Source organism: Zootermopsis nevadensis, unplaced genomic scaffold, assembly GCF_977971745.1.
Source record: "Zootermopsis nevadensis isolate Lab colony 2312 unplaced genomic scaffold, Znev_1.0 Znev_ptg000005l, whole genome shotgun sequence".
NCBI classification, from domain to species: domain Eukaryota; kingdom Metazoa; phylum Arthropoda; class Insecta; order Blattodea; family Termopsidae; genus Zootermopsis; species Zootermopsis nevadensis.
Window position 1 is genome coordinate 1,301,986 of NW_028259137.1, and position 16,912 is coordinate 1,318,897.

General features: G+C 34.2%; 1 protein-coding gene across 4 annotated transcripts in view; it reads left to right on the plus strand.

Moving 5' to 3' along the window:
• Positions 1–16,912, plus strand: part of LOC110839547 (integrin alpha-PS3) — a 36,323-nt gene that overhangs the window by 16,722 nt on the left and 2,689 nt on the right. For 3 of the 4 annotated variants that reach the window (XM_087343346.1, XM_087343345.1, XM_087343348.1), the window contains exons 11-22: positions 791–970; positions 2,077–2,250; positions 2,856–3,001; positions 4,241–4,322; positions 5,893–6,037; positions 6,770–6,983; positions 9,088–9,251; positions 11,337–11,418; positions 12,987–13,100; positions 14,415–14,817; positions 15,478–15,574; positions 16,324–16,456. In XM_087343346.1, the coding sequence (XP_087199472.1) occupies positions 791–970; positions 2,077–2,250; positions 2,856–3,001; positions 4,241–4,322; positions 5,893–6,037; positions 6,770–6,983; positions 9,088–9,251; positions 11,337–11,418; positions 12,987–13,100; positions 14,415–14,817; positions 15,478–15,574; positions 16,324–16,456 (1,934 nt within the window). The remainder of the gene's footprint in view (positions 1–790; positions 971–2,076; positions 2,251–2,855; positions 3,002–4,240; positions 4,323–5,892; positions 6,038–6,769; positions 6,984–9,087; positions 9,252–11,336; positions 11,419–12,986; positions 13,101–14,414; positions 14,818–15,477; positions 15,575–16,323; positions 16,457–16,912) is intronic. The other variant, XM_087343347.1, reaches the window with a different exon arrangement.

Genomic DNA, 16,912 nt, shown 5'->3' on the forward strand with positions numbered 1-16,912 from the left:
ACCCAAACCGAACCTAACCTGAACCTAACCTAAGCTAAGCTAACCTAACCTAATCTAACCTAAACCTAACCTAAACCTAACCTAAGCTAAGCTAACATAACCTAACCTAACCTGAACATAACCTAAACTAAACTAACCTAAACTAACACAACCTAACATAACCTAACCCAGCCTAACCCAAACCGAACCTAACCTGAACCTAACCTAACCTAAGCTAAGCTAAGCTAACCTAACCTAAACCTAACCTAACCTAACCTAACCTAACCTAACCTAAACTAAACTAACCTAAACTAACATAACCTAACAAACCGATCTATGTAATGGAAAAGAAATGTGTTTTCCTTCAGGTAGGAAATGAATTCTTAAATATTATTTCGATTAGCTTGAGTTTTAAAGGGTGACAATATGTTTTCTGTGCCGAAGAAATATTTTACTGTTATAAAACTATTTCTTACAATGAAAACCTCTTGCCTATACGTAAAATTGTTTTCGTGGACTTTGTCCGTAGTCTAAATTATAAACTTATAAAACTACAATTTTGCTAAAGCTGGATTTATTTGTAACAAAGTCTGATTCTAGTTCAACGAGGAGACTTCCCCCTTTCCTACCTGAAGACGGAAGCAGAATCCAGATTTCGAAACAATATAGATTTATAATTTTATAACTTGGACAATGAAAAAAGTCCAAATGAACCATTTTACGTATTATAACGCACCAACCTAACCTAACCTTCAATCTTGAAACATTTTTCTGTTGTTTTTAATGTTGCAATTAGGCGATGTTGTTTCAGACATCGCAGTAGGAGCGCCCTATGAGGGAAATGGCGTTGTGTATATTTATCACGGATGTCTGGAAGGTGTCAAGCACAAACCAGCACAGATTATAGAAGCCGAAAACATCGATAAACAAATTAAGGGATTTGGCATCAGTTTGTCGAAAGGTGTAGATATTGACGGAAATTATTACAAAGGTACGTACATGGAGTAAATAATATTAGAATATAAATAAATACGACCTGAATCTTTCCGTACAAAATACTCGAGATGACGTCAAATTTAGGACAGGCTGAGTTTATATTTTGGTAGTTTTAAATATACGAGGTGCGATCGGAAAGTTTCAAGACTGCGCGAATAAAAACCCGTACGCTTATCTCAGGTATTAAATTCATCCATCACCCTCGAAGCAGTTCCCCTGGGAGTGAACACAACGATCCCAGCGCCGCTGCCAAGCCTGGAAGCATCCCTGGAAATCTTTCTTTGTCAGCCTGTCAAGCACCATCTGCGATTCTGCCTGAATCTCTTCTATCGTCTCAAATCTCCTTCCCTTTAGCTGAATTTTCATCTTTGGGAAGAGGAAGAAGTCACACGGAGCTTAGAAAGGAAGTTGGGGTCGGTTCTTGCAAGATCTTTGAGCTCCTGACAAACGAGAAGTCGATTCTGCTTCTGGTCCTCAGACAGGATGCGTCGTCCTTTAGAATCAGCTGACAGGTCCCATAGCCTATCCCAACAATGTCGCACAAGTCGTTGATGGTACGACGTCGATCTTCGTGAATGGCCTGCCGAATCTTCGTAACATTTTCGGGCGTTGTGCTCGAAGATGGTCGTCCAGAACGCTCGTCATCATCGACAGAGGTTCGACCATTTTTAAAACGTGAATGCCACACAAAAGTTTGTGCACGACCCATTGCGGACTCCCCAAATGCTTGCTTTAGCATTTCATAGGTTTCCGTAGCCGTTTTGGCGAGTCTTTGGCAAAATTTGATGCACACGCCATTCCGAAATCGCAGGAGGGTCGGTGTAATGCACTACCAAAACGCCCGTAACTAAGAAACAAATGCTAATTTGATGATGCCGGCTGGCACACTGATTCACTATGAATGTAGGCCGCACCCCCTAAAGGCAGAAGCTCGTACTACATCCGGTTCGCCCTCTATTGACACAGTCTTGAAACTTTCCGATCGCACCTCGTAATTTAAACATAATATCAAAATACTTGCGATCGGCGAGGCTGTATGTTGTTTAGGCTTAAGTAATTTTAATTTTCTCAAAAAAATTTACATTCTGCGTCACTTTTCAGATATAGCTGTAGGAGCCTTTAAATCTGGACACGCTGTTGTACTCGCGAGCCATCCTGTCGTCACCTTCCTACCTGTTCTAACAACTAATACCAGAAGTGTTAGTCTTAAGATGTTCAATTTCTCTTGTACTGCCTGTCTAACATACGCAGGCAACCACGTTCCAGATTCGGTGGGTAAGTCTAATTTCAAATACTTTACGACGTAGTTAAGTCTCTGTGACGTAAGCAATTTGGGAAATCGCGTAATAAATTAGTAACTTGTTATAATTTGACGTAAACTTTACTGGCGATAATTAAACACACTGGAAGTTATAAAATAGTCAGAAATAAGAAAAAATGTTCCTCAGTCATGAATATGACATACAAATGGATTATATTTGAAGCTGAGATCGTTCTTCTACATAGACGTAATCAAAACTTTTTCAATATCTGTTTTTGAGATGGTAAAGTTGCGTCATATTGTGATATAATAAGTATATATTTAAATCTTGTCCGTCTAATCACAATAAAGTCTTATTAAATATTAAAATATTACAATAATTAACATTTAAAATATTTAAAATATTAAATGATGTTCTTTATCGAAATATTCGAAAAAATGATGGTCTAATGTAAATCGAATATTTCGATAAAGAACATCATTTAATATTTTAAATATTTTAAATGTTAATTATTGTAATATTTTAATATTTAATAAGACTTTATTGTGATTAGACGGACAAGATTTAAATAAATATCTGTTTTCATTATCGAGTATTGTGTTTCTTGCTACTGAACAGATGCTAAAGTGACAATGCAAGTTGATTTGTCCTTCGGTAGAGCTAATTTCATCTCGAAGGAGTTCAACAAAGCCAACACTTACACTTATAATGTTACACTACACCGTGGGACGAATTGGTGTAAAGATTTGATGGTTCAAAATAAAGTAAGTTAATTTTAAGATTATAGGATTTCATATTTAGTGATTTACGTGTTTAATTTAAGCTTCGATATTTAATAACAAAATAATTCATATATTATGCGTTGAATTATAAAGTAAACTTTATTTTTTTATGGTTTATCTTACATTTAAGATCCCAATATAATGAACTCAAAATATGTTTTAAACTTTTCTGTTGAAGTTTTATCTCCAGATTTGACTAAAATCTAGTTATACGTAAGTCTGGATCGCATACCAGTGTAATCACTAGGTACAGACTGCACTTCCAAGGATCGATTCCTCGAAGTGGCGTGTGCATTTTCTCGTCGCCGCTACCAGCATCACTCCGTTGTACACACAGCCATTCTGACTAAAGGATAATGCTAGCAAGATCGTGAATTTGACAGCTCACCTCCGCTTAGTAGAGGTCGCGCGAGAAGTCGTGGAACCTAAATGCGCGATACGTAAGCCGAGAGAGGGGAGTTCAGTAGTAGTGGGGGTAGCACAGACTCAGCTGCGGTGACGCACCGAACTAAACACAGCTTGAGCTACAAAACAACTGAAGCTGACACCCCTCTAACGCGTGCTTCGGACGAGTCCATCTCATACGACCGAAATCAGCATTTCTCGCGCGACCTCTACCGACGTTAAGAATTCGACGGATTAGAATACTCGGAGTTTCACTTTCATTACCCCATACGTCTTTATAGTGTGGTGCTTAATTAAATACAGGTATTCCAATGTTTAAAATGCTCTTGACGAATAAAGCTACATAATCACTCGTTCTGTGATTATAAATTGATAAATAAATACCACAAATCTTTGGTAATGTGCAGATATAATTATACAATGAATCGGATTTTTCTGTATTATATATAGCCCATTTTGATGTTTTATTGTTTAAAGTGTATTTTATTGAGTTATCAGTAATGACACCAGATGGAAAAATATTTTCTACAAGTGCTGCTATCATAAGGCACTTTTAGAAGTAATACTCTTTAATTTCAAAGGGCTTTTTGCATACATCTTAAAATACTGTACAGGTATATAGTATATTTGATGATGGTAATAATTTAATCGTGCAGAAACAATATGATGATGAGAAACAGCCTTAAGTAACTCAGGATATTGCGATATTTTGTGGTCTTGTTTGAATATATTGATGAACATTCGGCAGGCAGGTAATTTTATTAACAAAATATACATTTCGAAATGTAATAATACAATTTTTATGTGTTTTATTAGCAGCGTGCTTCAGGCAGAACACAGCCATTAATTTTGGCTATGATATATGAACTAGCTAATGATCCAATTAAAGATACTACAGGTAAGTCGAATTATTAAACTTATACTTTCTTGAGTGAATAGTTTATTATACTATATAATTAAGACACGCATATGAAAAAACATAATTTCTCATATTGCGCAAGAACATGGCATGACATTGTTTGCAAACAGACTGCTGAACAGAATATTTGAACTTAAGAGGAAGAATAGATTGAGATGTTTCATAATTTATACTCTACAAGTTCTCTGAAAAGCAAAGCCAATTCGCGTTGGCGTTTTGATTGAGTTTGTAATACAAAAGAAACTTGTTACGTTAGTTAAGATGCGTATGGACGAGGTATTTAGTAGAGTTCGTATAGGTAACGTTCTGTCGGATCCCTTCCCAGTGCACAATGACCTAAAACAGGGGGATGCTTTATTCCCAATGCTTTTTAATTTTGCTCTAGATTCTAGAGTCTAGAACGTCATCAGGGAGGTCAGAGAGAATCAGGAAGGGCTCGAATTGAATGGTCTGCACCAGGTACTTACTGGTCTATGCTGATGATGTAAATTTGCTGTAGGATGGTGTGGGTACCACAACCAAGAATGCAGAAACTCTCCTACAAGCTAGCAAGGAAATAGGCCTAGAAGTAAATTTGGACAAAACTAAGTACATGGGCTTAATACGGGATCAACAACAGCAACATTATAATACGTAACTCATAATTTGAAAGTGTTTCATTATTTAAGTGTCTGGGAACACTAATGAGGTCCATGATGAAATTTAGAGTAGAATTCATTCAGGGAACGCTTGAATTTATTAAATTCAAAAACTGTTACCATCTCATTTACCATCCAAAACAATGAAGATTGGGATATATAAATCAATAATTTTGCCTGTTGTCTTGTATGGTTGTGAAATATGGCCTCTTAGTTTGAAAGAAGGACTTAGATTAAATTTTTTTGAAAACAAGGTGCATGGGGTGAGGAGACAAGTGGTGCATACAAAATTTTGGTGAGGAATCCTTCTGGAAAACGACCACTGGGCAGACAAAGAAGGAGATGGTAGGATAATATCAAGATGTATATTAGGGACGTGGGCTGTGAGGATGGTTAATGGATGGAGTTGGCTCAGGATCGAGTCTGGTGGCAGGCTTTGGTGTTATCAGTAACATCTCCGTCTATTTCTGGGTAAGAGGTCGTACATTAAAGAGACAGAGGACGGTGGATTGAAGATTTAACATTTATTAATATCTCGGAAGACAGATTAAATATACTGCAGTTTCGTCTTAAATACGCGATATTAAGTAACTGAAGGAAATGTAAATTCAGGTTCTCACGGTTACGAATATTAAAATTACCCTCATCTTTAGTCTGAAGGAAATTTTAAGAAATAAATATAGGCTACAGCCAAGTCTTAAATGGTTTATTTCTGAAAATCTGTGCCAACATCTTTGATGGTTGTAGTTGCAAAGTTTTAATTCGAAAAATCTAGAGTTTAAACCAAAACTATTTGAAATAAAATCTACAGCGAAATATAAAGAACGTTGGCGAATAGACCATTGTTCTATTTCCATTACCTATTTAAGAATATAGGTTTAATATCAGGAATATAATTTCAGAATAATCAGTTCCAGATGAGGTCTGCATGGAATGTCCGGTAGTAGATGTCACTCAGCCTAACATAATTACTGCAATGGTAGCCTTTGAAACAGGATGTAAGAGTGTCGTTTGCGAACCGGATCTGAAAATTGAGGCAGAATTTGTTGGACTCTCGTAAGTACTGTGAACATGTGTGTGACAAATTTTAATTTCGTTACAGTCATTGGATAAGTTGAGAAACGGGTACATTCAACTTTTGATTTAAAACCCTGAACGTAAGATACAACTTCAAACACCTAAGCGTAGAAGGGAGGATAATATTAAAATGGATCACAACGAAGTGTGGTCTGGGTTAAACTGGCTCAGGAAATGTGTCCTCTTGGATGAAGCACTTTATAGTCTGGTAGGTATTGATCAACGTTCAGATGAACTTACTGCCTTCATCATCAGGGTCTTCCTCTGAACCGTTGAAAAGTTTTTAGAAATATATTCATTGTAACTCCAAACACAAAAATGACAATTGGAGGGCAAAACAGATTACAGTAGGGACTTACGTTCATTTATAATATTAAGAGTTTTAAATAACTTTATTGAACAAATCTTCGTTCAGCTGTTTTATTCATAAATCGTTGTATTTCGTAACTAAATTATTTTTTACTCCCAAAATATCTTATGTTTTTTGAGCATCCGAGTAATATGATTGTTTAAAACTGTATTCTCATTTGTTTTGTTATTAAATGTAGCAATTACGAATTTTTAATTAAGATTATTTTAGTGGACTATTACTTTTACTGATAAAAATCGTTCTAACTGGGCAAAGTCGTTTATAATATTCTGTATACAATCTAAATATTAAATTTTAGTTAATAAAAATTGCCTCAGATCTCTATAAAACTGTTGTTACAGAGGTACGTTCATTCTTGGAGAGCAGCCGACACTGAAGATGAAGGTAGAAGTGAAGAATATGGGAGAACCTGCTATCCTCACGAGTGTCTCACTGGAAATCCCAAGAATCACACCGATTGTTGAAATTCCTTCAATCTGCCACGACCTGGCAAACCAGGACAGTAAAGAAACTTTTACTCTCATCTGCGAGATTGGATATCCTTTGGAGAAAAATGTAATATTTTTAAAAAGAAAATCAGAAAAATCCTTCGAAACACTAGTTAATTTCAAAATAATACTAATTAAACATTCCATTCGTTAAACCCGGTTTAACGAATGGAACATACACGTCTTAACTATCTTGAAGCACAGCGTATTAAAAAAAAAACTCAGTTTTCTCTATATATTGTTTAAATCTTGTCCGTCTAATCACAATAAATTCTTATTAGATATTAAAATATTACATAATTAACATTTAAAATATTTAAAATATTAAACGATGTTCTTTAACGAAATATTCGATTTACATTAGATATTTCGATAAAGAACATCATTTAATATTTTAAATATTTTAAATGTTAATTATTGTAATATTTTAATATTTAATAAGAATTTATTGTGATTAGACGGACAAGATTTAAACAATATATATTTATTATATCACAATATGACGCAACTTTACCATCTCAGTTTTCTCGTAAAAATTCGCTTCATAAGATCAGTCGGTAAAGATTATTAAAAAAATAACCGTTGCTTATTCTAAAAATCATACTTTAACGTATTAGTACTGTTTAAACGTGGATTCTTGCAGAAAATAGATTAATTTAGCCATAATTACGAGTAAGATTTATTAGTTATTATTTATTACAGTTAAAACAAGTGAATTAATAACACGTTAATCATTTTTTAATGTCATTCTGTTTGTTGTTCTCTAAATCATTTGTCTTGTCCACAATTTCACTCAATTCATTTATTTATAGTTTATTTAACAACTATTTTTTAGTAGGTCATACTATACGAGGTGCGATCGGAAAGTTTCAAGACTGTGTCAATAGAGGGCGAACCGGATGTAGTACGAGCTTCTGCTTTTAGGGGATGCGGCCTACATTCATAGTGAATCAGTGTGCCAGCCGGCATCATCGAATTAGCATTTGTTTCATAGTTACGGGCGGGCGTTTTGGTAGTGCATTACACCGACCCTCCTGCGATTTCGGAATGGCGTGTGCATCAAATTTTGCCAAAGACTCGCCAAAACGGCTACGGAAACCTATGAAATGCTAAAGCAAGCATTTGGGGAGTCCGCAAACTTTTGTGTGGCATTCACGTTTTAAAAATGGCCGAACCTCTGTCGATGATGACGAGCGTTCTGGACGACCATCTTCGAGCACAACGCCCGAAAATGTTACGAAGATCGACGTCGTACCATCAACGACTTGTGCGACATTGTTGGGATAGGCTATGGGACCTGTCAGCTGATTCTAAAGGAAGAACTCCACATGAGACGCATCCTGTCTGAGGACCAGAAGCAGAATCGACTTGATTTCTCGTTTGTCAGGAGCTCAAAGATCTTGCAAGAACCGACCCAAACTTCCTTTCTAAGCTCCGTGTGACTTTTTCCTCTTCCCAAAAATGAAAATTCAGCTAAAGGGAAGGAGATTTGAGACGATAGAAGAGATTCAGGCAGAATCGCAGATGGTGCTTGACAGGCTGACAAAGAAAGATTTCCAGGGATGCTTCCAGGCTTGGCAGCGGCGCTGGGATCGTTGTGTTCACTCCCAGGGGAACTACTTGGAGGGTGATGGATGAATTTAATACCTGAGATAAGTGTACGGGTTTTTATACGCGCAGTCTTGAAACTTTCCGATCGCACCTCGTATAGCGTCGAATTGAGGATTTTGAAAAATGAATTGGAAAGAATTTCACTCGAGTACTTAGCACCGCTATTCTGTAGCCATTATTTCACACGAAATGGACAATTTTTACTAGCGTATTCAAAGTTACTAACACAGCGGTGAGATGTCCTGATGACGTAGAACGTGATACTTCGCTGTTGGTTTACAGCAATTTTAGGTCTCGATAACACGTGGAGCACACCAATAATTCTTTGTTATTGAGCCAAAATTATTAATCAAACCATTCTTATAAGTCTTGATATTTTATGTCGTTAAGTGATCACTATTTAGACATTTTAAATAACAAAATTTACCTCGCAGTTCTCTGGCCCGTGATAACATAAATAATATACCAATTTATCTACCAAATCAAAAGTAATTACCAACCTTGCAATGAAGAAATTTTTTACGTTACGTATTTATTATGTGTGATATTTCGTATTGCAGTTCACGATTAACCTGTTGATGAACACGAAGGATATTTCTGCTGGAACGAAGGATCTCACATTCAAAGTGAACGCGACAAGTGTTGGCAAGGATGTCAACCCCTACGATAATTATAAGGAATTGGTTTTACAACTCGCGATTCAGGCAGACATGGAAATAGTGGGGTGAGAATTGTAATTTCAAATATTGATTTATTTATTATAACAAATTTACGTCTTATAATTACCCAACCGGATTTTTTTTGTGCAACAGTTGGCAACACTAGTGTGTTAGCGAGTGAATTCAAATTTTATGTCAAAATTCGTTGGGATTAAGTTTAGTTTGTGGTTGTTACTTTTTCTTAAAACAACTTGTTTGTCGTAAAATGAGGAAGAAATTATTGGGTTCGACCAAAATTCTTAATAAACGTCTTTGTTTATTAAGAATTTTGGTCGAACCCAATAATTTACTATTTAATACGACGAATAAATAAAATCCTTAAGTCTTATACTGTGATGTCAGATTGTCTGTGACTGACAAACACGCTGGCTGGTTATTTATAACAAAGAAATTCATAAGATAGTAAATCGATTATTCGATATGGAACACAGAATGTTATTTTAATTATTTTAATTATCTTATTTTAAATACATTGTGATTTGACGGAATAACCAAATAATTTAATTTTAACAAAGAAATTACCCTTTACAAATATATTCCACCTTAGATGTTAACCGAGCTATTCTCAAATTTACATCAGTATTTATAATTATTACATAAATAACTCTTTTAATACGTATCTAAGTTTATAAGATAGAAACATTAACTCTACGTTAGTTCTCATATATGTAATCTTGTATAATCAATCTTGTTATATAATACTTCATATAATTTAGTTATCTCGACCAAAACTCGTGTTAAAATTACCGTCTATCAGTAAGGAGGACAGATTCTCACAGATACTGCGTATTAATGTGTCGGTTATCTAAAGAGCCCAAGATTATTGACTCTGATCTGGAAATGTTCTGCTCGTAAACAGGGATTATGAAATCAAAACAAGAGACAATACGTAACAAGAAAAATTTAATTAAGACAAGGGGGCAGTCGCTTATAATATCTTTCGAAAGTCTTTTGTTATATCATATATTTTGCTGTTTAATATTTTGTTTTGATAGAACTGTGAAATTTATATTTTTATTAATTTACGATTATGTCAGCGACTCAACAAATAAGCGTCTAAAATATTTTCCTAACGTACCAAACAGAATATATCGTAAATGGTGTGTTTATAAAATAAAAGTTATGTAGGTTAATATTTCTTAATGAATATTAGTTTCTTATTTTACATATTTATTTAAAATATATTCTTTAAGTAATATGCATCTTTAAGACTGGAAAGCGTAGTTGTTTGTAGAGATGCTCAAAAGATTGTCGTAACAAAAGTTATGTATATTATTAAATATGTTATCATTCACTATTTCAACACCCCATATTAAGTGGCGCTAATGTCACTCCTGCCTTTGTAAGTTCTTGTGTTCGGTATGTTGATAATACAAATTGTATAAAATTAAAAGTACGAGCTTTGGGTTACATGAAATGGCACAACGTTTGTAAGTAATTATTAAAAATACTTTCAGCAGTTCTTGAGTTTAAATATGGCGAACAGACACGACTACCCCATATACGTTTGTTTCGTTCATATATGAAATGGATGCAAAATAATGCCCGTAATTAGAATAAAACTGTTTATTGTTACAATTATCCATATTAACTAAGTGAAATAACACATTAATTATAAATGTTGGGTTAATGAAATTCTTAATAGAGAAACATTTCTGTTTGTTACCTCAATGTATATTTTTTCGTCTACCAAGTTAGCTATGATAATATATAACGTACAATGTTTAATTATATAAGATAAATACATTAATCATTATCTACTAGCCGTCTCGAAAATTTCCCCCAAATATGTGATATTTATAATCCGACAATTTCGCATTCTATTTCATGAATAAAATGTTTACACAATTCGTTCTTTTCTAGCGTTTTATATTTTTTTTTATAAAATACGCCTCCACTTTGCAAACGTTGTGTGAAATATAATTTAATATATATTTTAAATAGCATGCCTTTGCGAACTAACGAAAAATATCAATTTATGAAATAAATGGTGGTAATATATAAATATTGTTTGTCTTACGCCTTGGATTAATCGAGTCCATTAATAGTTTTACTTTCTGGTCGTAATATTAGAATATTATTCGTTCCAGGATATCCAGTCAAGACCAAATAGTGTACATGAACAAAGATGCGAAGTATATAAAGGACCTAATGTTCAATCACACATTCCAGGTAATTTTAATCAGCTTTTCCCAGAATGGGAGGTCCCCCCAAGGCATCACTAAATCTTCCATCTAGGGGCAAAGCTGCTAACAATCTACTTACAATAAATACAGGGTGTTTTACAACGTTACAGGGGGTTGAAACGGTGAATGGAAGTCCATATGTGAGGTATTAATGATTTATGGGCAAATGTGTTTATTGATAATTTTACAAATTATTAATAATTAATTAATAACTTACCCTGAAGTCATATGCAGACCAATAATTCTCATGGTTTTAACCGCTGAACATATAGTATGATTTTGAAAAGATTTTAAACACTCTATAAATTGCTAATTACAGGCATCGTATAATTACAGACATACAACTTAATAGAAGTGTACGTTATAGATATAAGTAATCATCAGAAATTATTTTTTTGAAATTGTTAAATTAAATTTTCATTAGTTTGTATATATTGTAGGAATTAAAATGACTTTATTCATATCAACAGAGTCTCGGATTGAAAGAGTAATGGAACCGATGATTTAGGAAAATAAAATTGTAGACGCTAATGTAATTGAAATGAAAAATTAGCTACAATTATATTACCATTTGAGATTCAAATCATCACGTGTGTTTTTAGTTTCAACATTTATAGGGTTTTAGAAAAAAATTATTCCATGTGTGTGGTTTTATTACGCAATTTATATTGGATTTTATGGCGTGATGAGTTCCTAACATCCAGTTTTAAGAAAAATATATTTATTACTAGTTTTTCATAAATTTACTTCGTGAATTTTTTATTTGACTTGAAAAACAGTACATATAAGTTTTAAGGAGAAACAGGTGGATAAAACAGTATTATTTATGACATTGCCCATTGTCTGATTTATAATTGATAAGAATCATAAACGACGTTTTGGAAGTGTGTCAACACAGGAGTATCCCGAAATGTTACGTATATTAAAATGAACCTAAAATCAAATTGGAGAAAATAAGTCATCTAATGCCACAAACAGACACTTAGGGTCTATTATTAAAAATTTTGTGTAAACACATCTCACTTTGTCTTGCGACGAGGTATTTAGCGATATGTATGTACCATGAAAGTATTAATTTATATATTGCATATGAATACAATATAACAGTAGCCATACTGGTTTTTAAATAATTAATTTGTTTTTAATATTATCATCAAATCTACATTTAGGCTCCAAATTCGTCGCTTACATAATGTTTACAAAACAAAATTTTGTACGCATTTCTTATCTCCACACGCGTGCTACATGTTAAGCCCGTCTCTTACATTATTTAATTATCCTTACAACGTAGTAGGTAAAGTGTGAAAATTTGTTCTTTTCTTTTCTCTGGCTCTTTGTTACTTTATTGAGGTGTTGTGAATGTTATTATACCCTTCCCCTGCATTAAATTATAACATTGTGAATTATATATCAAATTTATTTTCACACCATATTCGTTTATCGAAAGTGTCTTTAGACAAAAGCTAAACTGACATTAAGTTACATCTCAACTCTTGTTTCTTTACATATTTTCCACAAATACTAAATAATAATTGACTGTCCTTGTGCGTTCAGGTACGGAACCTAGGACCGAGTACAGTAGAGACAGCAGATATTGAATTCCAAATTCCACATCAATATGTCTTTCCGCCTGTACAAGAAATATTCATGAGAGTTTTAGAGCATCAGGTGAGTAATGTTTATTAAATTTAAAGACATTTCCTTTCTGTGACACGTAACAATATAAAATTATATCAATTGGATCTTTTTATATATTATTCTTTCACTTATAGTCAATGCGAAGACATCTACTTTGTTTCAAGGCGTTAAAACCTATTCCATTTACCAAAAGAAGCAAAACCTTCAATAAACACCCTGTATATCGTCTCCAAAAACAGTTTACAACTTACAAAATGGCGTAATAGCAAATATCTTCCGAATGGACACAAACGTATCTTATCTCGACAAGGACAATTACTCATCATGTTTAATGCCTTCGATTTTAAACGACAAATTGTGAAATAAAATTACGTACTGAAGGACTTAACTAAGTACGTAAGTATCCTAGTTTAACTAGTAACTCCGGCAGCTTTATTTGAAAAGATAGAGGATTTTTACGCATTGGATAGTAGGTTGGCTGTAATTTAATTTTAATATTGTCCATAGAATTTTTCAAAGAATTACCTGTACTATTAATTTTATATATTCCCTGTTTATTTTAACGACTGTAATGGCTGAAAAGTGTCGAAAAACATGTTGATAATAAGATATTGTAAATGCGTCATATTGTGATTTATATAGTATTAAAAATATATTAAAATATATAGTCGGTAACCAGCCACGATCCAATACAGTACAGTACATCTCCGATCTCTCATAAACCTGATAGTATATTACTTCTTGGTCCATATACAAAACATTGACATCAATACGAAATACGAAATACAAACATATTAGTGACCTGTGATACTACAACGAATGAAGAAACAATATAAAGGACAAGAACATCATAAGAAAAATGAAGACTAAAAATCATTAAAAATAAAAATCAATAAAAAATCAGTAATTCAGTGAAAAGTTTTAATACATAACACCTGATGATGGCTATATATAGCCGAAACATGTCGTGTATGTTCCACATGTAAATCGAGTACTCGATAGGGAACGTAAAATGATATTTTAATCTTTTAATAATATTATATTGTGATTGACGGCTAATTTTAATATATTTTTAATGTTGATAATAATAAATAAATTGGAATATATATGGAAGGAAGAAATAGTGGTCTAATTTAAGGCCTGAGGAAAATCACAGAACCTAGTTCAGTACGCCTATAGAAGGTCTCCGTGTGGAGATTTGACAAAGGACCTTCCAAATATGAATTAGGAATGCTAACCAATCGACCGGATAGAGTTCGCGACTATTCTGTTGTTTGTAAGTTCAGAAATCTATTAAGGTCTTCTATATTTGAAAAAGAAAACATTCTTGTCTGATTTTTTTAGCTGCAGACATCCGCCGACGTGAACTGTTCTCCGGTGAAGGGGTTTAGGTATTGGAATGCTTCCCACGAAATTCCGATAATCGACCCAGAGTTACCAGATGGTGAACTCGAAGAAGGAATTTTTGAATTGAATAAGAGAAGACCGCCGTCGGTTTCGAAAAGATCCATTTATAGATCTCAATTACTAGAGGATTTCGAAGAGCCCATGTCTACGTCTTCTGTACCAGAATCTGCGCTGTCAACTTCCAATTTTAGCATGCCGCCTTCGAACAGAACTTTATTCCTCAACTGTACTGATCCTAAAGTCGATTGCTTCGTGGTAAAATGTTCTGGAGGACCCTTTTTACCCAACAAGACTCAAACAGTAATTAATTTCCAACTCAGAGCGGACCTTGAAGTTCTACGTAAGTCTTATCGCTTAACGTCTACAATGTCTAACGAAGTCTTAATATGACAATATTTATTGTGAAATTTTCCTATCGAAATGTCTAAAGACTTCGTAACATCAAAACCCCAAAAGACCTCAAGACTATTAACATCGAGACTCTTGTATTGATATAGTTTATCCCAGTCCATAACCTCACTCCACTCTGGTCAATACGATCGGCTGTCTTTTACGAATTTGTTAATGCCCCTCAAGATGATTATAATCAAAGTATACGTAAATTTAAATCTACGATGATGTTTAATTAAACACCACGACGTTACAGACGTAAAAGAGGCGATACATTTTCAAGGTACCTTAACCTCACTTCTCGATGGTCGGTAAGTTATCACTTGCATACTTTTACAACATCACAAGACTTAAGTCTGAAATTTTGTGACGATGGTGCGTTGTTGAAGCAAACTGTTCTCTGGATATTATTCATCGTCGAAGATTAAATCAAATTAAATGAATAAAACCACGACGTTTCGGAGATGGGAGTCTATCTCCGAAAAGTCGTGGTTTTTAATGATTTTATTGAATCTTCGACAATGGATGATGTTTAGAAAATTCCTTTAATCACGAGTCTTGCCGTCTACACGCACACATTTGTAATGATGGTCGTGAAATTTTCTTTCAGATTCGCAGCTAAATATGAAAGATATAATTCTGTTTTCGTCGTTCGGAAAAGTTTCTATCAGAGACCCAAAGGGCGTTGTACAGCCTGAGGGACATAAGTAAGTTAATTATTATTTTTACATAACGAGGCCCTTGGTGGAATCAGTTTTTTTAAATTATGATCCAGCGAGGGGCTGTTTGAACACGGAAGTCCATCGGAAAATGAACTGGTGAATTACTATCAGCTTTTCAATAAGGAGAATACTTTTTAAATATTTTTTATGACAGAACTTGTGTATTCACGACCAAAGATTATTTAATACATGGGAACAAAATTGGCATATGTCACAAAAACCAACTTACGAAAATTGGAAGAAGTAGTTTATATATTTTTTTAGAATTAAAAATCGAATAACAATGTTTCCCAAGTCGAAATTAGCAAGATGGATATATTTTAATTCTGTTACATTTATTTATTTATCTATTAATAGTCTCTGTGACAAAATGTATCACTCTGGTCACTGACATAAAGAATTTACTCAAACCCATTCAGTAAAAGGAATAAAGATATTTAATAAACTGAACCATTACATACGTCAGTATTGGCTCTTAGTGAATTAGCGAATAAAGTGCAGGTACTCAAAATTGCCACCGTCAGTTTCGTGGCGCAGTTGACAGCGGCCATTGGAGTTACTCATGTGTTTACATATTTTTGGGAATTTCTACCAGACTACACAGCGCAACAACCCAGAGGACAGCCATCTTCAGACATCGCCGTGAAAACCTCAGAACTTATTGTAAGAATATCAAGTTATTGTTTTAACTTTATTCTCGAAAATATTAATGATATTTCCCCCTTCATCAACAGACCAGACTTCGTGAATGTGCACACTAGATTTATAGGGAAGATCCCAGAAGTCAGTGCGGCTAGTTGGATCATTGTGCTGGCCATCATCTGTGGAATTCTGATACTTTTCCTCATTGCTATGGCCCTATATAAGGTACATATAAATATTTACGAATCATTTAACTTCTACTGTATACGATGTTGAAAACTTAATTTAATTTAAAGTTAATTACAGCACGGTGGTCTAGCGGTCAGAACGCTGGCCTTGTAATCCTGGGGTCTCGGGTTCGATTCCCGGCGGTACCCGAATTTATAACTTGTGTTGGGCAAGGCCGTGGTCTAGGCAACACGGAGTTTTCCTCCGTGGCATCCCAACAATTACTCCATTCACACACAGTTGAAGGCAATGGCAAACCACTTCTGGATCATCTGCCAAGAACGTATATGAACAGGTCCCAGTCCGAGAAAAGGATGGAAGGATCCTGTTCATATGGACCTGTCGTCAGACAGAACACTAAATAATAATAAATATAAAATTTTAAGACAGTAATTCTTTGTCTTGTATTTAAGTATCCGTTAGTTTTACCATGTACTGGGCCTCACAAATCTC